This window comes from Balearica regulorum, chromosome 19 (genome assembly GCF_011004875.1).
Source record: "Balearica regulorum gibbericeps isolate bBalReg1 chromosome 19, bBalReg1.pri, whole genome shotgun sequence".
Taxonomy (NCBI): domain Eukaryota; kingdom Metazoa; phylum Chordata; class Aves; order Gruiformes; family Gruidae; genus Balearica; species Balearica regulorum.
In genome coordinates this window covers 3,542,452-3,565,270 of record NC_046202.1, presented here as the reverse complement: position 1 = coordinate 3,565,270, position 22,819 = coordinate 3,542,452, and the positions used below count along the sequence as shown (strand labels likewise).

The window sequence follows — 22,819 nt, the reverse complement described above, 5'->3', positions numbered from 1 at the left end:
TTGCACTTGTGCAGTGTGTCTGGGTGGTCGCGGGCCGGGGTCTCAAGGATGAAGTAAGACATCCTCCTCTTCCTGAACTTTTTGGCCTTGTTCCTTGCACATGTGTTCCGGCTTCTTGGCGTTCCTCCAAACCAAAAAGCCAGTTTCCACTGGTTTAACTTGCTTCAGGCTGCAAGTTCTTGTGCTTATCAGGATGCTTCGGGCGGCATGTCTCTACTGTTACCAGGAACTGTCTGCCACCGGCCTCCCCTTACTCTGTGGCTCAAGATTTGTTAATTTTTTTAACCCTTAAGTGTTAGTTCCCTATATCAATCCCCCCTTTTCTAAGAAATTAGTAAATTCTTTTACTGTTCCTAGTTAATGCCTGATTCTTTACCTAGCCTCATTTCAAAATACTCGTTAGATTCGAGTTGTTGCCGCAGTCGATTCTTCTTCCACTCACTGTAAGAGTTACACGTGTTCTGACAACACCATAAAGCACACCAAATTGTCACACACAATACCAGAACCAGAATTATAATCATAATTGTCGTAACAAACGATTGCCTTAATCATGATAAATTTGGCAACCAAGATGTTAACTTGTTCCATAATTCAGAGAACTCCTGTGAAGTATCATCTTTAGTCACTTCGTGGAGAATTCTAGTCTGCTCCCAGATAGCTTCTAAGTCTGTCTCAACTCGTTTCTCCTGGTCTATATAGGAACAGCAGGTTTGATTTATTAGTATGCACACTCCCCCGTCTTTCGCAGTCAGAAGGTCCAGGGCCATGCGGTTTTGTAATGTTACCTTGTTTAAGGATGGTACTTCCGTCTGGAGTCCCTGAAGGGCATCCATCGTCAAGTTTTCAAGCTTTTCTATTGTGGCCGAGATATTTACTATAGCCTTTTCTAATTCATTAACGCCAAGGGGGGGGAATAGCCATCTTACAAAACTGTGAAGGCTTGAAGGCTTTTCTACGAGGGGATTCGATGGAACACTACGTGTTTTTCTCCAGTGAGTTCTAATTATTCCTGGAGGTGGATGAGAGTGATTGAATATGGACTCTTGGGGAATCACATATCCTAAAGTACAAGTTCCATCCCAATAATGAGGTAGGGACTTCCTGGCCTGACCGTCTCCACATAACCACCATAATCCATCGGGTACACAGTCATATGTGTAATTAAGCTGCAGTCCTGTTCTAATTGCGAGAGGACACCCTGAAGAGTTATCACTTTGTCGAGTACACTTAGTTCCATTAATAGTGCTCAGATTAAAATTAAAGTTTCCAACCTTCGGAGCAGTTTTATTTAATCGTTCTATAAAAATTGGTTTTCCCAGAATTTGTAAGTCAAATTTTACAGGGTGGGCAACATGAAGTCCGCAAGAATATTTTAAATCTGTTACATTTTTCTTCGGCAATGGGGATTCATAACCCCAACATATAGATTCTCCAGTAGGGAGCTGAACTTCTTGTTGACCATCTGCACAAGACCCTCCCACTCCCCAGGTTATACTTTCTCCTGTAGGCAAGGAGGATGTAGCTAAATTATCATATGGCCAGCTCCAATTATCATAAGACACCGGTATCCCAAAGAAAGGGAACTTCATCTCACCTCCATCACTTCTGGGAAGAGCAGTGCACACCCAACAATTAGACAGATTTAATGTATTTGTTAGGTTATGGGTAAGCTGTATGAACAAGTTGTCATCCCATCCATATCCTAGAGTTAAGAACGTGAAAAATATAATTTTCCAGGTTGCACCTGTTTTACCCTCCATGGGGTTTTGCAAGATTTCTTCACCCTGGTGTGATGGATCCAGGCGTTCTGTTCTTTAATCTTGATTGCAGGGAGCACTTGAAACAGTCCCTCCCACTGTGGCTCCAAGGTTTTGTCTGCAAGAGACTTAACATATACATAGTCTCCAGGTTGTATGTTATGTACTGGCCTATCCAAACCCCTACTTCAAGTCCCAACCACGTTTCTCAATTTTGCTGAGTTGTTTGCCTAATGCCACCATGTAGGAGGTCATGATTTCATCCCCCGCTTGTGTGGACATCCCTTTCTGTACTCCATAGGGTCGTCTATTTCAAAAGGGCTCAGCCCCTCTTTCGCTCTTGGCCTGGTTCATATGCACAAAAGAGCCAAAGGAAGAGACTGAGGCCAGGCCAAGTTAGTTTCCTGTCCCAATTTCACCATCTGCTGTTTGGTTAAGTGGTTCATTTTTTCTACTTGGCCACTCAACTGAGGGTGATATGGGGTATGAAGTTGCCAATCTATATCCAAATGGCGGCTAATTTCTTGTACTACTTTTGAGATGAAATGTGGTCCTCTGTCAGAGGATATGGTTGCTGGAAGCCCAAAGCGTGGTATTATTTCTCGTATTAATGTTCTGGTTACCTCCCGAGCCTTGGCTGTCCTGGTAGGAAATGCCTCTGGCCAACCTGAAAAGGTATCAGTTAATACCAATAAATATCGATACCCCCCCTTTTCTTGGGAGTTCTGAAAAATCAATCTGCCATTGTTGCCCAGGCCCGTTGCCTTTCCCAACTTGGCCCATTTCTGGTTTGGGGGTATTCTTGGGATTAGTTTGGAGGGAAATATCACACTGTTGAGTTACTTGTCTCACAGTGGTGTATAGATTTCTAGCTACTATTTCTCTAATTAGGTGTTTATATAGGGCCTCTGCCCCCAATGCCTCTTCCTATGTTCTTCCCTTATCAGAGACCATGTTAGATAGGAGGGAATGATTAGTTTCCCTTGTGGGGTGAGAGCCCACCCCTCTTTATTGTATGACCCTTCTAGATCTATGATAAGCTTCTGATCTTCCTTAGTATATTCTGGCTTACCTTCTAGGGAGATTTGCCCGTCAGGGACCAAAGCCCCCTCCATATTTACCTCACCTTTGACTGCCTGTTTTGCCTCTCTGTCTGCCAGCTCATTCCCTCTTTCCAACTCCAAGTTCACTTTCTGATGTGCCTTAATGTGAATGATCGCTACTTTCTCAGGGAGTTGGACTGCCTCCAACAGCTTCAGGATCTCCTCTGCATGCTTGATGTTTTTGCCCTGTGAGTTCAATAATCCTCTCTCCTTCCAGATTGCTCCATGCGCATGTACGACTCCAAAGGCATATTTCGAGTCTGTATAGATATTCACAGCTATGCCTTGGGCCAATTCCAAGGCGCGGGGCAGAGCAATTATTTCTGCCTTCTGTGCAGAGGTATTCATGGGTAAAGGCCCTGACTCTATGATTTCCTGACTGGTGGTAATGGCATATCCAGCATGTCTTTTACCGCTTAGGACATAGCTGCTTCCATCCGTGAACCAGTTTTCTGTGTTTTCCATAGGACTGTCTCTCCGGTCCGGACGGCTCGAATATGTTGCTTCGATGGTCTCCAGACAGTCATGATGCACTGGTTCTCCTGTGTTTCCACTGAGGAAAGAGGCTGGATTGACAATGTTAGTGACTACGATCTCCACATCATCTTGTTCTACCATTATAGCCTGATATTTCAAGAATCTTTGTGGGGAAAGCCAGTGTCCACCTTTCGCATCCAGTACTGCAGATACTGTATGGGACACCAACACAGTCATTTTCTGGCCCAGGGTGAATTTTCGGGCTTCTTGGATGTTTAGTACTAGGGCCGCGACCGCTCGCAAGCATCCAGACCAACCCTTTGCAGCTGCGTCTAATTGTTTCGAGAAGTAGGCAACTGCTCGTCTGTATGGGCACAGTTCTTGTGCTAATATTCCTAAGGCAATCCCCTGCTTCTCGTGGGAGAAAAGGAAAAATGGCTTGCTTACATCTGGGAGTCCTAAGGCTGGGGCCGACATCAGGGCTTTTTTTAGCAGTTCAAAGGCCTGTATGGCCTCTTTGTTCCATTTAAGGGGTTTCTGCTCAGTAGTTGTTACCGCGTACAGGGGCTTAACAAGCAGACCGTAATTATAGATCCACAGTCAGCACCATTCAGTCATCCCCAGGAAAGTTCGTGACTCTTTCACTGTTTGTGGTCTCGGGGTCTGGCATATTGTCTCTTTTCGGGCCTGTCCCAAAGTCCTTTGTCCAGCACTAATTTCACAGCCCAGATAAATCACCTTGCGCTGCATTACTTGGGCCTTTTTCTTGGATATCCAGTATCCCTGGAGCCCCAAAAAATTTAGCAGACTCACCATCCAGGTCATACAAGTGTCCTTTGTCTTGGTGGCAATCAGGATATCATCCACATATTGCAACAGTTTCCCTTCCTCAGGCGGGGCTTCCCAAGACTCAAGGTCTTTTGTGAGTTGATTACCAAATATAGTAGGGCTGTTTTTGAACCCTTGTGGTAACACCGTCCAAGTAAGCTGAGTTTTACGACCGCTTTTAGGATTTTCCCATTCGAATGCAAATATTTTCTGGCTGGCTTTACGGAGAGGGAGGCAAAAGAAGGCATCTTTCAAGTCTAAAACAATAAACCAGGTTAGCTCAGGGGTCAGCATAGTTAGCAAGGGGTATGGATTCACCACTACCGGTTAGAGGTCTTCAGTTATCTTATTTACAGCCCGTAGGTCCTGAACTACCCGGTACGATCTGTCGGGCTTACGGACAGGTAATATGGGAGTGTTAAAATCAGACTCACATTCCTTTAGTAATCCTAGTTGTAGGAAATGTTCCATCACTGGCCGAATTCCTTTCCTGTCCTCCTTCCTCAGGGGATATTGTTTGATTCTTACCGGCTGCCTTCCTTCTTTGAGCCTGACCTCAACAGGTGGGGCATTCTTTGCTCTTTTGGGTACATCAGTGGCCCATACCCCGGGGTATACCTGGTTCGTGATCTCCTCCCCAATTTTTCCTTCTGCGGGAACACTAGCTAGTGATAAACTCATTATTTGGATATATTGTTGATCATTTACCTCCAGAGTAATCCCTCCCTTTTCGAATTTAATTATTGCACCCAATTGCTCTAATAAATCTCTTCCCAAAAGTGCCTTTGGGGAGTTGGGCATATACAGAAATCTGTGAATGCCCCATGGTTTTCCCAGTTTATATCTCAGAGGCTCACAAAAATATGCCTTTTCACTTTGGCCAGTTGCCCCTTTTACCATGATATAGTCATTTCCCAGGGGCATCAAAGCTTGGTTTAAAACCGAATACGTCGCCCCTGTGTCGATCAGAAATTCTATCTTCTTTTGTTCTTTCCCTAGCTTCATTATAACCAGTGGATCCACTAGGGTAGATTCCCCGGGTCCCCATCAGTCCTCCTTCACATGGGCCATTATCCCTCTTTTCTGATTGCTTCGTCCCTTCCCCTTATTTCCCTGCCTTTCCGGACACTCATTTTTCCAATGACCAAATCTTTTGCATAACGCACATTGATCCCTGCCTAATCGAGGCGGTCCTCGTCTGGGTTTTCTTTCTTCTTCCTCCCTGATGACCGCTACCACCCTTCTCTGTTCCCGTTTGTAATCTTCCTCTCTATTGCTGAACACTCTCCATGCCTCATCCAACTATACTTCCAGGTTCCTACCCTCTGTGGGACGCAGCTTTTGGAGCTTGTGTCTAATATCCCCTGTAGACTGGCCCAAAAATAAAGAAACTAGTTGTTGTAATCCTACCTCTGACCCAGGGTCCAGCGGTGTATTACAGCGCATTACGTCCCTCAGTCGATCCAAGAATTCAGATGGTGACTCGGAAGGGCCTTGTTTGATTGCATATAATGCTGACCAGTTTATGGTTTTGGGAATGGCTCTTTCCATTCCTTTTGAAATCCACCCCTGATACGCCTGCAATTTTTCCATATGTGCGGACCTATTTGCATCTCATTTTGGATCCTGGAGGGGGAGGTATTCTTTAATATCTCCTCCCGTGGCTTTATAATAATCTTCAGCCAAATCTCCGGCAGTTTTTAAAATTAACTGTCTTTCCGTCTCAGTCGTATATTCTAATAATAACTGTATGTCATTCCAATCAGGGTTGTGTTGTTTTACTATAAACTGAAAGTGTCTGGTTACACTCACCGGATCATTCCTGTAGGCCTTGGCAACCCTTTTCCATGCCTCTAAATCAGTGGTGGAAAAGGGTACCTTGATCAGCATGGTTCCGCCATCAGGTCCTACCGCCTCCCAGAGAGGTGCCTGCAAAACCATTGGGGCGGACTTCCGTCTAGTACGGGAGGATACAGGGCTGTTCGGGGGAGTGGAGGTTCCGTCCGAGTCCACATCCTGCTCCTGCGATCGAGGGGGAGGCTTAAATAAATCGGTTAGATCTTGTTCTGGTGCCTGGCGGTTTTTGTTTATGTTTGTACATCTTTGTCCAATACTACATGCCGAGCAGCACTGCTTCAGCTTGCCTTTGAGAGCTTTGTTGTTCTCCCGCTCAAGGGCGAGTACCATGGGGTCCTGTGGCAGCATCATCCCACAGTCCCTCTGCCACTCCGGATGATTTCAGAGGGTGAAAACCATATCTGCATATGACACTTCATCCCATTTTCCTTCCCTTCTTAAAAACAACATTAATTGTAAGATCGCGTTATAATCAATTGACCCATTCAACGGCCATTTGGCTCCATCTTCTAGTTTATACAGCGGCCACCACTGATTACAGTACTTAATAAGGGTCTTCCTGCTCTCTGTGCCTCCAGTCCCAGCAATTTCCTTCCAGTGAGCAAGCACACAGCCTAGGGGACTCTTTTTTAGAATGCCTCCCTGGGTATTGCCCATCCTAATAATCTCTTTTCCTATTTCCCAAACTGTTTCCTGCTACCTTCTGTATCCTGTTTTTAATTTCCACGCGAACTTCCTCTTGCAAATCCTCACGGTTCTCTCCCAGTCCTTTTCCCAGACGTTTCAATACTCCCAAGGTTCGAGCCCAAACCACCGAAGGAGTGACTCTCTCCGTCCTGCCACTTTGATGATCAGCCAGGCCTCCAATATTTAGGAGACTGACTAAACACCACAGCAGCCCAACTTACATATATCAAAAACAGATCTTACAAACGTTTCAGACGCTTTGTCTGTCTCTGGCCATGTTCCTCGTGGAATCACGGAACCGCAAATCAGGACTCCCACTCGCTTCACAGCAGCGCTGTGTCTCAAACACACACTCACACACACACACACACACACGTGCTTTTAACATAAAATACCCAGGCGTTTCATAGATAAATCATACAGTTCATGCTCTAGTTGTTATCCCTTCAGCAGCTGCACACTTTGAGGCTCGCTTACCCTTCTCCTGCTTCTTACACAGGCGTGAGCAGGTCCGCCCTGGCTCCCGATGCCGGGATGCAGCGATAGCCTCGGATTCTCTTGATCTACCCCCAAAATCACTAGCAGCCGCTCTATCGGTCAGTGAATCCCCCTTTTTTAACATACAGGATACCCTCCTCCTCCCGTACAGGGCCTATGCTGTACGCCAGACATCTCTGCGCGGTTTACCAGCGGCCCCGGCCAAGCGTGGGCATCCCCTACGACTTACGGGCCCCATCGTTGAACACACCGTTTGTCCGCAGCTTCAGGAGGTCGTTGTCTACTCCCGCCGTGAGCGGCTGGGAGCGGAGGCTCCTCCGAGGAAAGTGCTCGGGGCGCGCCTAGGGGCGTCCGCTCCGCAGTCGATCCCGCAGCCGAGCAGAGTGTTTCCTGCCTGGCTCACCAGAATGACGTGCGGAAAGCAGACTCCGCAACGCGTAAGGATGTAAAGTAGGTGTGTTTATTCAGCGCTGGGCGGCACGGGGCGTCGCCCCACCACAATCGTGCGTGCCTTACAGCAGCTTTTAGCTTCCTTATATGCTACAGAGTATTACATATTCATAATAGTTTTGCAAGATGCCTAGACATATTCATAACCTTTCCCCAAAGGGCGGGTTCTACTATGAGTTCCAAGAAGTCATTTCCATATGTCCTGCCTTGGTTTCTTCTTCCTTGCACTTGTGCAGTGTGTCTGGGTGGTCGCGGGCCGGGGTCTCAAGGATGAAGTAAGACATCCTCCTCTTCCTGAACTTTTTGGCCTTGTTCCTTGCACATGTGTTCTGGCTTCTTGGCGTTCCTCCAAACCAAAAAGCCAGTTTCCACTGGTTTAACTTGCTTCAGGCTGCAAGTTCTTGTGCTTATCAGGATGCTTCGGGCGGCATGTCTCTACTGTTACCAGGAACTGTCTGCCACCGGCCTCCCCTTACTCTGTGGCTCAAGATTTGTTAATTTTTTTAACCCTTAAGTGTTAGTTCCCTATATCACCTGGCTGCCAAGTACACTTTTGTCATCTTGATGTAAAGTATGTAAATAAGTGTATGTATTTTTTTCTCCTCTAAGTGTAATTTTATATGCTGGAGTAGTATTTAAATAAATAAATAAAAACCCTAGTGTATTATTTGGGTCAAGTCACAGCTATTCACGCTTTTAACGTAAAGGGCGATTCCTGTATTGAGTGGGAGCACAGGCCCAGGCTGAGGCCTGCTCCTCCAGGGGCTTTTGTGCCTGGCAATACTGAAAAGCTACGGACTTTACTAAAACCAATTACTCATGTTTTAGTTCCCAATACAGTGTTTTCAGTGCACTATGCTTAAACCAAGGTAAAAAAATAAAATGTATTAAAGTATTTCGCAATACAATCCTGCCCACGGTAAACGCGTGGTTGCCCAGCAACGAATACCACGCGGAAGTCAACAAGGCCTTCCGTAATTGGTTCTAATAGCGCAGAAGTGGAAGGCGGGAGCGGCTCAGTCTGGGATTTGCTGATTGGCGGCTCAGGGCCCTTTCCTGTCAGCTGATTGGCGCCGGGGCGGAGGCGGGAAGGACGGACGCCGAAGAGGGCGGCCAGTGGCTGAGGTGAGTGGCCGCGCGGCGCCGCTCGTTGCCTGCCGCAGGGTGGAGCGTGGCTGTGAGGGGAACGGGCACTCGCGGCGTGGGAGGGAAGGGAGGAAAGTGGCTTTCTGGGGGTCCCTGCCTCTTAAAGAAGGTAAAGGAAACGCCCGGGTGTGTCTGTGTAGGCTGAGGCGGGGCACACGCGCCGTAGAATGACAACAGCTTCTTCAGCGCTCCCTGCCCTCGGCCGCAGAGAGAAAAAAAAAAAAAAAAAAAAAATCTCCTCAGGGCTGAAGCTAGATTAGGGCCACGGTGGCGTCGGGGCATCCCTGAGGAGTGGCCACTGTCTGCCCAGAGGCGCTCCCGGGCGGAGCGGCGCAGACCGGGACGAAGGGTCCCTCCGCGCTCCCGGTGTCCCGGCCTGATGCCGCCTCCTGCCCGCTTTGGTGTTGAATCCTTCCCACCGCCCCGACGGCGGGTTGCTTTTTTGTCCTTGGGCAAAGCTCAACTCGAAGTAACGCTCTTTTAAGCGAACCCCCTCCGCCCCGAATGTGTTAGGGAAAAGCTTTTTGATGGGGTGCGGTTACGGTTTGGGCAGGAGAGGTAGGATGTAAACTCAACGTTAGCGATCTCTTTTTGCTACGATTTCTTTTTCCTGTTGAGAAAGTTGATGATGAAGGTGAATCATGCCATATGTTGCTGGTTTTTTTCATGTACGTGTTTAAAAGTAAGATGAGGACACAGGTTAATGAGTTAATTTGCCACAGGAAATCTGCCAATTTAAAATTGTTCTTTGGTAGATGCTGAAAACCTGTGAGAAAAAAGTTCTCTGTCATTTAAAAAATGTCCTTTTTAAGCCATCTGTGCCTCTTCAGTATTTTTAATTCAATAATTTCAACTTTTTAGCATGGTGATAGGGAAACTGACTTTTATTATCCAGAGTGAGAGAAATGTAAGATAATACTCCCAGAATAATAAAGTGAATGACACCTCATTTCCCATGAATAATTATGATATCACTAGTAAAGGAAAAATGTTGGTTTAAAACGTCTCACTTCTAAAGTTGGTGTTCAGTTCTGTTTTCTCATTGTTATAAAATGAATAGTACGAGCTCCTGTTTTCAGCTATATCTTTGTAGTTTCTAATGCCTTTGAGTTCAAGCTAACGGACCTACAGAATTAAAAAACTGGCAATTTGTTTATTATCCTAAAATACTTTTCCTAAAATACTTCTTTTGGGTTCTTATCCCAACAGTATTCAGTCTGAGAAACAAAATCTGAAATGATGTCTGCAGTTCATCATACTTTTATTTAAATTCCTGATGTTACTCATCAGATGGTGGCAACTTGCTCTCATTTGTAACAAGGACTGAGTCTGAACTGACGGTGTGTAGTAAAAATTCCTATATGCCAATTCTGGTAATATCCTGAACCACTTAGCCCCCTTATCAGGTTAGCAGTTTCTGCTTGTTTTTGTTTGGTGCCATATGTTGTTTCAGGCTTTGCCTGGTTGTTAGTGTTGACTTGTTAATACTATTTTTTATTGCAGTTATAAACCTGAAGTAAACGGGAGGAAAAAAGTGGCAATGTCTTCTGATGTGTCAGAATATACTATTGGGGGAGTGAAGATTATGTTCCCTTGCAAGGCTTACCCTTCACAACTTGCTATGATGAATGCTGTAAGTAGAATTTATATTAACATTTGCTAAACTAATAGCTTATGTTTTCAGAGCCTACAATACCTTGAGAATGTCAGTTGTAACATAACTTACTGTTCTCCGTGCTGTACAATGATATCTGGCCCATGACTAGGGAACGCTGAAGTACATTTTGGATTTGTGAACATTAATGCTAAGAAACAATTTGTGTTATCTACCACATATGATTATTTAATAAGATATACTGTAATAGAAATTTTATATAATTTTGCAAGTGTATAAGGAGGGAATGATTTAGTAAAACATCCGTCTTTTAAAAGAACATAATATTTCAGTAAGTTTTCACTTTTTGGAAAATTTTTTAAAATGAATATACTTTACATTTAACCATTTTTAAACATTTTTTTTTCTCTGTGGGACAAATGGTTTGGTTGTCTGACAGATGTTTTCAATGTTTTGGTTCTGTAAGACTAAAGGAAGCAAGCTAGCCCCATCAGGTATTGCCATTAGCAGGTAAGTATTTCACAGCCCCCGTAAAGCCTCTGAGCATTGCTTATGAGGCAAGTTCCTCTTGAGAGAAATACAGCTAAGCCTTGTGACCTGTTGTTATTATTAAAGGTGATCGGGGGGGGGTGTTTGGTTTTCTTTTCTTTCTTCTTTTTTTTTTTTTTTTTTTTTACAAGACAGCAGGTGTCTTGATCTATTTTTAGACTTTAGCTAAAGATATCTTTGGGGGTTTTTTTCTATTAATTCTGGTTTTGGTCTTGTTATTCTCCTTAAAGATTGTTAAGGGCTTAAATAACAGGCAACACTGTTTGTTGGAGAGCCCTACAGGAAGTGGCAAAAGCTTGGCGTTACTTTGTTCTGCATTATCATGGCAGCAGTCTCTGCATGGTAAGTTGTCTTAGTATCTGTTTGCCCAGTTTTTATTACCAAAATATACTATAATGAGTTGTTGTTGTTGTTTATCAGCCCTTAAACATTTGGTTTCAGGAATCTAACCAGGTCTTTGTCTGCCATTATACGTATTGCCTCATTGACAATATAAACAGTAATGGCCAGTAATACTAAGCTGGATTTAGATATCTGTTATCATAAGGGAATTATATGGCTGTTGGAATTTTGAATCCACAAGTTGTAACTTGTGGATCGTAGTTACGCAGATTGAATTGAAAAAGAGGGGCATTTTTCATTTCTGCAAGTTGTTACAGTTCTTTGCATTGCAGTTCTTCAAAGGGTGATGATAGCTTGTTCAGACTTTGTAGAGACACAAGGTTTTATAACTGGTACCTAAACAAAAGCTTTCATCTTAACTGTTTTGAAAGTCTAGTTCTCATGTTTAGCCTTGAGTAGTTTTTAATGGGTGACAAATTACTGTGTCCTTTAGAGAAATCGCTGCTTACATCGTCATGTGAAAAGGAAGACAGAAAGCCAGAGACATCACCGCCATGTCGCTGTATGTGTCATTCTCAATCTAAGAGCAATGAGGCTTCAACAAGTGTGAATCATGGTGCTTCTTGTTCTTTTAATAATTATGAAACACAAAGTTCCATAAAACCTGGAAGCCCACTAACAAACACAGGTAACTTTATACATAGGCGGCTAAAAAAATCTGTTCTGGAAGTAAAATACATAGCCAGTGATGTCAATTTTTTTGCTTTCAAGTCAGGGAATTTTTTTACCATCATAATAGTAGAGTACTACATGATTCTGCCCTGCACAAAAACCTGTATGGAAATGGTGGTTAATGGGTCTAGAAATGTCTAATACTCTTTGCTACATCATGTGTATTTATAGTAAATTCTATTTTAAAAATGTTGCCCCTATTTAATGCATTCCTAGTAGTGGACATACTTTTCTATTTTATTTTTAATTACAGAATGTAAGGAAAATGAAACGCTAGCTTCGAAATTGTCTGCCAAAAAAAGGTTATCTCTATGTGACAATGAGAATGATGATTTTCAAGTAGACAGGAAAAGGATTCGTCCTTTAGAAACCGAGCAGCAGGTGAGCAGAGTTTATCAGCAGTAAAGTAATCCAGGCATAGCTCAGCAATGCTGTCAAATACCAATCAACGTTTTCAGAGCAGGGCATAGAGAATAGTTGAGTCACGTCACAGTCATAGTTTAGATTGACAGGCTTTTGTTCATTTTTATTGTTACTTGTTACAAAGGAGTCCATTGTTGCACTGAATCGTTCGTAATATCATGTCCTAAATTACATCTTGCCTATTTAAACACCAAATATTCCCAAAATATATTTATCCCCAATTGATCTGTAATAGTAAGTCAAAGTATGAGATTCTAGAATTGAAAGTGCTCTTGCAAACATGTATTAGAAATACAAATAATACTGCAAATGTATTAGAGTTCCATTTTATATCCTGCCAAATGTAGTTATCTCTGGCCCAATATGTGGAGTGCGATATTTTTGTAATGTTTTCATCTGTGTCAGTATTGGTATCACGTGACTTAGTACTTGTATTCAGATGTGCACTGTAAATAGCTTTTACATTGCTTTAGAGTATTGCTCAGATGGTTACTTTTGTTTAAGTTTTTAGATCAATATGGATTTAATTTATTTCTTGTTTTAGTTATGGAAGCTTTCTGCCTATATCTATATAGTATTATAATTTCTATCAGTTCTGTAACAGTGAGAAATTAAAGAAGAGCTCAGCAATAATTACAGATTGTTGTTGTTACTGAATTTTGTAATTAAAACTTTGTAGCTTTTCCCAAATGACTTTTGTGTGGCTTAGATTTAGGTTAAACTGTTAATGAATATTAGTGATGCACTCTGTTACTGAAACAGACTCAGGGGGAAAACAGTTGAAACAAAATCACTGGCTGCCAGTGTAAGCACATACTCCTGTCCAGTGCATTTGAACACAGTGCTTTTTTCCCTAGCAGGTTAGAAAACGTCATTGTTTTGCAAAAGGAGCACAGCTAGTTGATGCTTTAGAAGTTTATCATCAGAAAAAAAATGGAGAGCTGATTGTTCACTCTGAAAAAAGTGTGAAAACCACTACTTTTTCTCCCAAAACAGTAAGTAATATACTAATATCTTTTACATCGGGACTGTTAGTTCAAGAGCAATTTTAAAATATTTTACTGTAAGGAAATTATCCATGAAATACCGCTTGTTAATATAGTTTCAGAAAACACTACCTCTGGCTGCATTACAGCCTAATGTAAATATTCCCAAGTATATGAGTTGCTTTAAAGTAATATATTATCGCTATCAATAGCAAGAGCTGCAGTGGCTTGTACTCCTAATGGTGCTAACCAATGTGCTTGCAAAGTGTAAACTATTTCTGTGAAAGTTGCTCTTCTAAGCAGTGGGTTGAACTCTTTTATACTGTGGCTCCCCAAGAGCACAGAATCTGGCCCAGCAATTCAGCCTGTAAACTTTCAATATGTGACAGCAACTGTACAGCAGATAAAAATCTGTGTGTTCTATTCCAGTTTGGAGTAGATCTGTGACATTATGGAAAAACTTGAAACTAGGACCATGGAAATTAAGTGACATCAGAGCTTGTAGATTTTGTTCAACTTGGCATTTATTGTCTTGTGGCATATGTAGGAAATGAAAGACAGCATTTAACGTTAACGTGTGCCTTTTAGACCTTAAAAAAGTAGTATGGAGAAAGTTGGAGCTGATCACTACAATATATTATAACAAAAAAGGAGCAATAAATATTGCACATGATTAAGAAGAAAAATGCTGTGTGTTACTGTGATAGATCTATGTTTTGAGTTTTTGTGGTTTTGTTTGGTTTTTTTAAATTACCACTTTCCATAGCAGAAATATCACATAAGAAGCTGAGATACAAATATGCAGTTTGTTCTGCAGCTTTCTGCTAGGCAGATTCTGCATTTCTTGGTGTTTGAATCTTACTGATTTTACATAGAAGTTTGTTGAAGCAAAACCAGTAGAAGAAGAAAAAAATCTGAGTCAGTAGAGAGATGAATGTCAGATGCCAAATGACGTTAGTGATGTAGTTCCCATGAATGCTTGTCAAAGGCTGTGACAGAATAGTTCTTGTCAATACTAAAATATAGGAGCACGCCATGAAATCATGAAATTTTATGTTTGAGACAAATAAAAGAAAGGAATGAGTGACCTTCTTTCTTCAGTACAAGAAACCTACTTTCTTCTTTCAACATTCTCCCTTTCCAATATATTTTTTATGTTTTATGGTAATACCCATCTGTAGGTAACTTGACTTCTAAGTGCAGGGGTTTTAATGCATGTTTGGAAATATGTTTGGTTTCAACAAGCATTTAAGTTTTCTTTCCACCTGTCCCAACAGCTTTTGACTCTTTGTATGCCCTAAATTAGCTTCTATTTTAATCAGCATGTTTCAACTTCAAGAGCTGTTTTCCAGTATACTCTGATTTTGTAAACACAAAAGAAGCCAAAAACTTTGGTATTACTCTAAGACACTGGGAGCTAAATCTTTTCTCAACGAAAATGAATCTGTGTTCTAGGTCATTTGGTGGGAAGTAATTTTTATTAGTTTTGGAAAGCTCTGTAGATTTTTGAGTAGGATTTGAAATGCTTTGTGCCACTGAACTTCAATTGGTAGTTTGAAATACAAAGGCCAGTAGAGTGTGCTGTTGATTTTCAAATAAAAACACCTTTCTTCCTTGATTGTAAAATTTGCCTTGGTACTTTGGTCTGGGTATCTGAAAAACTTGATTTACAACTTCTAGAATTTTCATGTAGTGAAGAAAACTGAAGACTTTTAGTATAGATAACTAACTGTTAAATAATAATAAATTGAATGATAGACTGATTTTTCTAAGAAAACTCTTCATTTTCTGTAACGGTAGTTGAGCTGTACTTGTGTGTGTTATAATGTGCTATCCATGGGTCTGATTTTGCAGATAGTACAGTATACTATTCAAAGTTTAAACACTATACTGTTTACTACTTCTTTAGAAAGAAGTAACCTAAGAAGAAATAAAAGTGTTTATTTCATTAAAGTTTCTTTTTAAGAATGAAAGGAGTGTTTATTTCTTTGTTTAAAAAAAAAAAAAGTCTCTTTTTAAGAATGAAAGAATAAGGTATTATTTTCCTGTGGTGAACTTTTACTTTAGCCAACTGAGAACTTGTCTGCTATTGAGACACAATAGTAAGTAAGGCCTTATTTATCATTAGTGGTTCTGTGGCTTAGCTACATTAAGATGTGAAAAGCATCATGGCATAGGCTGTTAGGTATAAAAATGCTTTTCTAGTGTAGCTTATGAAATAGTCAGCTGAGGTTATGTTCAACGTTTATTATAGTGGACTATGTAGGATAATTTAGGATAATACAAGAATAGTGGACTATTTAGGATAATACAAGAATGCAATAAAAATATATTTTAATCAGTGAGATGACCTTGCCTTTGTATAACTTGTGTTTTACTGTAGACAATCCTGTGCTTAAAGCAAATTTAGTTTCTTGTCAAGTCCTTTTTAGAGCCCAAAAGGGTTGGTTGCTGTAAGACCATGAAAGGTACTGCTGAGCATTGCTGCATCAGAACACCTGTAGATCCAGTGGGTGAGGATCTTCTGCCTGAGGTGGCTGCCTGTTCTTAACTGCTTTCAGTCCAGGGCCTGGTAATCCATTTCTGTCCTTCTCCTGTTAATTCTTGCAAGAGAGGGCAGTTTTAGTGTGAGGTTAGATGAGAAATTATACCCTTACAATACTCTCTTGATTACTTCTGTCAAAGCATACGGTCTGAGAAACTGGGGCAGCTGGGTTAAGGAATCCCCATTTATACCAGGTAAAAAAAGTAAACAGTAAATGGAGAGTAGTGTAACAAACACTTGGGGTATCAAAAAACAACTGTGAAAAGAATCTGTCTTAATGTGCTAGCCCATTGCAGTTTAACATATTGCTTACAACCTTCACAATGGAGTTTGAGTGACTTCTGTTACACATTCCAGGAGACTGGCAGCCTGTTACAATCAGGGTCTGGACTCCAGAATAGGCTAATTTACCACGATGGGATGAAGAAAGTTGTGGATTTGTATTACACGCTCTCACCTGACACTGTATCTGATCCTTTTGCTGCTGATTGACATTTTGAATGAGCTCTTTGAAGCAAGTTCCAGCTTAATTAAAACGTTTGCTTGGTTAGCAGTGATCTGTGAAAGCCTGTGATAAATATTGAACTGGGTTCACCTGCTGGTTACTGTGAGAGGATAAACAGCTGCTTTGTGTACTTTAATCAAGAGGCTGCAGCAGCAGCAGAATACCATGCTTTTTGAGAGCTTATAAAGGAATGGTTGAAAAGCTCTGGTAATGTCACTGCTGATATCTTACTAGATTGTGCTTGTGTGATATTTCACACAAGAGGTATTCACTGCTGTATCATTTAGATGGCTTTCTAACCGGGAAATGTAGATGAAGATATGAAGAGCTCCTCTTATCTCTTTGTGTTTCAAAGATCATAGCCTCAGTGTTTGTTTAGCTCTTATTTTACACGTAGGACAGGTTGGTGGACTTGATTATTCCTTTTTTAATCGGACTTCCACGTTTTTGCCATATAAATATTGATGTGATAGGCTGTTTTATCTACCCCCTGACAGAAGTAAAAACAAGCTGGATTAGCCTAAGGTCCATATAGTCTGGTATCTGATCTCTAACAGCATCTGTTACTGGATGTTTATGATTAGATACTGCAGAAAGTAGAGTATCTTTTTTTTTTTTTTTTCCCCCCTCTCCCAAATGAAAATCTCAATTTCAGATTCAAACAGCTGAAAACAGCTTTAGTTCTGAAGCCAGAGAGTATTATGAAATAGTTTTCTGTTGTCCTAATATTAATTATTTCTACTCCACCCCCTCCCTCAATTCTTTCATAAATAAATGGAAACATTTTCTAATTTTATTACAGTATAGCCAGTATCTCTGTGTTATGAGTCTAAAATTTTGTACTTCATGAGGTAACACTGCTATGGAAACTGCCATATTGGAGTTATCGTTCTGTTCAGCTGGAGGGTATTGTCTTTCCTTTTGCTGTAGTAATGGGAGATGAACACCACATTAGATTTTGCTATGTGATATTGATAGTAAATTGTTTTTATAGAAATATAGAATTAAAATAGTTGAGTTTTAATAACATTTAAAGATGACCAAACTGTTTTCTAAATGATAACAAAGAATTCCTGTGCAAATTGACACACTTGGATAATGCGCAAATAACAAGAACTCAACTTTTAAACTATGTTTTAACCATTTTCTTAAAGTTTCTCTTTATTATAAAGGACCTTCTAAAATGTTTTATTTATTTATTTGCATTTTGGGCTAATGGTGTCTGTGGCTGTCAAATGTTATGACTACTGCAGGCAGTTTTGTACTCTTACTAGTTACTATAAAATCAGTCTGAGTTTACAACTTTCTCAATGTTCGAGGGAGATTTTTTGTTTGTTTTTTAAAGTTAAATGTAACATTTTAAAACTGGAATACTGGCTAAAGTGCTTCTTACAGCCACTATTATACCAATTTCAAACCTTTTAAGAACTTTTAGGGTCACCTGTAAAATACTGTAATTTATAAGTGTTAAACATAAGAACACTTAATTCTTTTCATAAAAAAGAAATATAGAGGGGGTTTTTTAAACCCATCATAGAAGAGCCTTCTGTTCATGTTTATGTATATATTTATTTGAACTGTATTTTCCTGTTCTCACAACTTTTGCAAAATAGCTGCCCGATTGGTCCTAATATTTTTCTATTACTTTTATTTGGCAAACTAAATGAGAGGCTTAGCATTAGCAATGAAGTATTAGTGGTGTGGTATCATCTTGGAATTCTGTGTATTCTTTTTACCTCTGAAAACACAAGCTGATTTGAATTAAAATTAAAAGATAAGTGAGTTCTTAAAGGCCCTACACAATAACTGCTTCGGTTATATTAATTGTTAGCATAGTAATGTGTTTTTCATTATTTCAAAGAGCAAAACAAAATATAGATGATAGAAATATCAAGGTACAATTTACATTGCAGTTTTCTGTGTGAGTACAAAAAGAGTTGAGCATTGCCACATATGTAACATATACCATATGTCAGCTGTTTCCTGCTTCACTGTTGACAAAAGCCCCATTCATAACTCTTCTTTTTATCCTTTCAGTGAATAAGTAATTATTCAATATAGAAGGCAGGATATTTGGAACTGGCTATTTAATGTGGCAGCACACCGTAATGAAATCTGCAGTTACTGGCAACCTGAGAGGGGAATGTAACAATTCCAGCATGGGTGTAACTTTATCTGCTTTGAGGGCCTGTTTATTTGGCACATCAGTGAACCTTTTATCCCAGTGAGTGACAGCTCCAGAAGGGTTACATTTACATGCATTCTATCATGTATTGTAATATTTAATGGCGGACAAGGCTGAGTGGGACTAAGGGTAATACGAACTTGCTTTTCCTCGGAGCGGAGGCTAAAAGACAGCTTGATCCCCAGAATTGTGGTGTAACACACGGCATGACTTAGCATTTGTTTATAATGGATAATCTTACTGATTACAATTAAAAGAGGAGGGAGGAGTATTTGAGCAGGCAACTACATGTTGTTACTTGCACTGTCACCTGAAAACCCAATACAAACTCTTTTACACTAAAAGAATTCATTATTTTTTATGGGAGGTGTGTGTGGACATGGTTACTCATGAGTTATTTTGTTTTCCCTGTGTCTTTTCACACTAATTATACAATTTCATGACAGTTGTTCCAGTATTTTATGTTATGAAAGATGGTGCTTCTCAAGGAGAAAAAAAATTGGCTTTTAACAAATATTTTACAGCGTTAGGTTCTATTTAGAATTATTCCCTATTTTGTCTTTTATTCTTGCAGTTATTAGATGGCCTTTGTCATAATGGCATAGCAAACATGTTTCTAATGGAGAGTATGTGATGGAGTCTGTTTTATCTGCAAACAGATTTCTTTAAACTGTCCAGACGACTTCTGCTTGCTTTAAGGAAAAATGTACTCAGTATTTTAATTTGGGTGTCTGGTCCCAAGGTTTCTTCATTTAAGGTGCTGGACACTTCTTGTTCTGTAATAGGAGCATCCTTATGCCGAACCTTAAATGTGAGAAGTTTATTCTATTCACATATATAAATACTACACTGGAATAATGATTTTTTTTTTTTCCTATGACTGTGTTATGATGAAGTTGTATCTAGTGATTGCTAGAAGTTTTTTTTAAGATTTTCAGGCATAAGGACATGGTGTGTATGCTTTAACATTTTTAAACTTTTTGCAGTTTGATGGGCCAGCCTGGTGATTTAACAGGCTGTCTCGAACTGTCGTAGAGGGCATTTTCTAGATAGACCATAAGCAGGTTTAGCATGTTCATCTTACCGGGGGATTTTGTTAATCTTTTTTTTGTTTTGGGTTGCAGTCTTCTGGTCCTTGCACTGAATGTTCCTGTTCTTCTGGAAAAGAAACTGATAAAGATACTAGTAACAGAAAGAAGAAAGAAAATGGAGATCGGTCTTTCATTCCCAAAATATTTTTTGGAACACGAACACATAAGCAAATATCCCAGATTACTAGAGAGTTGAAGAGAACAACGCATTCCAGTGTCCCTATGACAATTCTTTCTAGCCGGGATTATACCTGTATTCATCCGGTGGTATCTAGTAGTGGTAGTAACAGGAATGAAATGTGTGTAGAATTGCTGGAAGGAAAACATGTGAGTAATTTTGTTTCAGAAAATGAGCATTCATTTAAACATATTAAAATGAAAGGTAGTTGAACATTTGGAATGAGTAACATTTTTGACTTCTTTATACTATGTTGGTTAAATGCCTCTGGTAATTTGATTTAAAATAAATATTACTTGTTAGAAAATGTTGATATGCAGTATCAATACTGAAAAAATACATGATGATGGGAATAATATTTATGACTGCTAGGTTAATGTTCTTAGTAAGACTTAAATTATCTTTGGTTTTATAGATGAAGTGTCCTTTATCGATGTGCATCTTAGGAAGAAAACAGGCAAATCCATGTTCCTGACATGATGTGGTTTTCATTATTGTCTTTCATTATTGTCCAACATAAAAAGTAGCTGTTAGAAATGCTTCCAGACAATAAAGTCAAATGCACATAACATCTTGAAGGATTTGAGCTTACTTGTTTTTCATTATTTTTTGTAACCACTAACTACGTGCGCTTTTTTGCTTTTAGGGCAAGTCGTGTCTTTACTATCATGGTGTTCATAAACTCAGTGAACACCATGCCCTACAGTCTGCACATGGGATGTATCAGGCTTGGGACATTGAAGACCTAGTGAGCCTGGGAAAGAAGCTGCGTGCCTGTGCATATTTTGCAGCCAGGGAACTCATGGTCAGCGCAGATATTGTATTTTGTCCTTATAATTATCTCCTAGACCCACAGATACGGGAGAGCGTAAGTATATTTGTAAGAAGATTGCAATAACTGAAGTTAAAGGGAAGTTAGAAACATAATGTTCAGTGGCTGCGGTCAACTGAAATCCAATTCATATCCAAAATACTACCTACAAAAACTCCTGGGTTAAAGAATTTTTTGTCTCCCTCTGCCCCATGAGCATTTCTGTATTCCAAGTAATTCTTCCCCTGGTCCCATACTCCATCTGATCAGTCACATGTTTTCTTCAATAAGTGGAAAAGAAGCCCTTGCAAACTTCACAATTGTTTGGTTTATGGAGAGTGTAGTCGGTTCAGATTATATTCATCTAGCCTGAGATAAGGCTTTTTGTTTGTTTTTCCCTTTCCTGGTTATTTTCTTGGTTACAGAAATTGGATCAAAAAGCTGAAAACTTTCTGTTGCTTACACTGTGATGCAGAATATGCACTTTTTAAACAGGATTCTGTTAGTTGCTGTTTCTCATTAATGTCTTTCGCTCTGTTTTACTAGATAATAATTTTCTTTTTTAGATGGAAATTAACCTAAAAGGCCAAGTAGTCATTTTAGATGAAGCCCATAATATTGAAGACTGTGCACGGGAGTCAGTGAGCTACGGTGTTACAGAAAGTCAACTAAGAGCTGCTCGAGAAGAGCTAGATTTCATGGTCAATAACAACATCAGGCAGAAGGATCATGAGCCCCTACGGGCTGTGTGCTGCTCTTTGACAAAGTAAGGCAGCTCTTTCTAATTCCATTATATCAATTAGTATTTTTAAAAATTACGTTTAGATTCTTTTTGCTGATGAAATTTACTGGTTACTACGTTGCATCAGATAGTTTGAAGTATTCCTCTGTTGAATTCTATGCAGTCACCTGATTTTTGTTGAATGATGTGCTGATCTTTATAGGGCTTACTGTCCTACTTTCATACTTCTGCATGAAAATTTTACCTAAGATAATTTTTATCCTTCACATGCTTCTGTTTGCTTATCTGACAAATAGTAATAGCGTTATTTTGTCAAAATATTAATTAGTTCACATTTATAAAATGCTTTCAGAGCCTTGGACAGGAATTGTTTGGAACAGGTTGAAATCTGGTTTTGGAATCAGATTGGAATCTATTTGGAATAGGTTCTTCAGAGTTGAAAGTGAATTTATAAATCATGCCCTTTGTTTTCTCTGTGAAACAACTTAAACTTGAGTAATGAGATAAGGGGGTACATGCAAATTCTCAGAAGAGACTTGTTGAAGTCTTTAGAGAATTCAGGTAGCAAACTCTTTGAACAGAGCGTGGACTACCCTCTTTGAATTTCTGATTATTCTCAGACAAAAGTTGTCTACGCAGAATTGCTAATCGTTCTTTCTCCCTGGTCTATGTCAATAGAATGTGGTTTCAATTATTTGCTTTCGCACTGAAGTTGAAATCGAGGATGCGCTGAACCTCCTAGTTGCCTGCCTTGTTGGAACACGAGGATCATGGAGTTCAGTGGATAGAGAAATATGGATGATTGAGTGGTTTTAAAAGCAAGAGTTGATCAGTAAGGCAGAAAGAAGTTGAAAACATGGAAAATGTTCTCTTCTTCTCTGCTTTTTTCTGTACTCGTAGAGGAAAAGGTAGTAAGAAGGTAAAACCCAGAAACTATGGACACAGAATTGGAAGGGGAAGAGCTGAGCAGAAGTTGAAAATCATGAGAGGGGATGGAACAGAAGCAAATGGGCTGGGGGCAGAAGCTCAGGAAGGGGGGAAAGAAACAAGGGGCCACGGGCAAAAGTCTTTTTGGGTGGAGTGGAAACATGAGAAAGTTGAAACAATGTCAGAAGAGTCTGTCACCACTACAGAATTTGGAATTGAGCTCTGTAGCCCTTAATTTTTGAACCTTTCTTTTGAGGGATCCAGGGACTGAAAGAGTTCAGAAATGTACTGCTAATGAAACCTTGAACAACAGAGTCAGAAGAATGAAAGTGAATAATGATACAAGTGGCTTTGAAGTTAGCTGAACTCTGATTCAGTGCAT

At 40.2% G+C, this 22,819-nt stretch overlaps 3 protein-coding genes across 5 annotated transcripts in view; 1 reads left to right on the top strand and 2 right to left on the bottom strand.

Moving 5' to 3' along the window:
- Positions 1–353: 353 nt before the first annotated feature.
- Positions 354–1,592, bottom strand: LOC142604578 (endogenous retrovirus group V member 1 Env polyprotein-like). The gene is given in 1 exon segment (XM_075771918.1): positions 354–1,592. A coding segment is annotated over 1 exon segment (1,239 nt).
- A 1,055-nt stretch (positions 1,593–2,647) lies between these two features.
- On the bottom strand, positions 2,648–3,817 carry LOC142604577 (uncharacterized). Its single transcript, XM_075771917.1, has one exon. It carries the CDS (start codon positions 3,815–3,817, stop codon positions 2,648–2,650), a length of 1,170 nt encoding a protein of 389 aa, XP_075628032.1.
- Positions 3,818–8,737: 4,920 nt separating this feature from the next.
- Positions 8,738–22,819, top strand: part of BRIP1 (BRCA1 interacting DNA helicase 1) — a 62,695-nt gene continuing 48,613 nt past the window's right edge. Inside the window, exons 1-9 of one of the 3 annotated variants that reach the window (XM_075771141.1) lie at positions 8,738–8,785; positions 10,310–10,439; positions 11,201–11,312; positions 11,806–12,000; positions 12,298–12,425; positions 13,325–13,462; positions 19,813–20,106; positions 20,604–20,825; positions 21,335–21,534. In XM_075771141.1, the coding sequence (XP_075627256.1) occupies positions 10,347–10,439; positions 11,201–11,312; positions 11,806–12,000; positions 12,298–12,425; positions 13,325–13,462; positions 19,813–20,106; positions 20,604–20,825; positions 21,335–21,534 (1,382 nt within the window). In that variant the 5' untranslated portion in view covers positions 8,738–8,785; positions 10,310–10,346. Of the gene's footprint in view, positions 8,916–10,309; positions 10,440–11,200; positions 11,313–11,805; positions 12,001–12,297; positions 12,426–13,324; positions 13,463–19,812; positions 20,107–20,603; positions 20,826–21,334; positions 21,535–22,819 lie in introns of all 3 variants that reach the window. The other 2 variants (XM_075771142.1, XM_075771140.1) reach the window with 2 other exon arrangements.

Coding starts and splice junctions, on each gene's coding strand:
- LOC142604577 (XM_075771917.1), bottom strand. CDS start 3,817: ATGTCGGCCCCAGCCTTAGGACTCCCAGATGTAAGCAAGCCATTTTTC.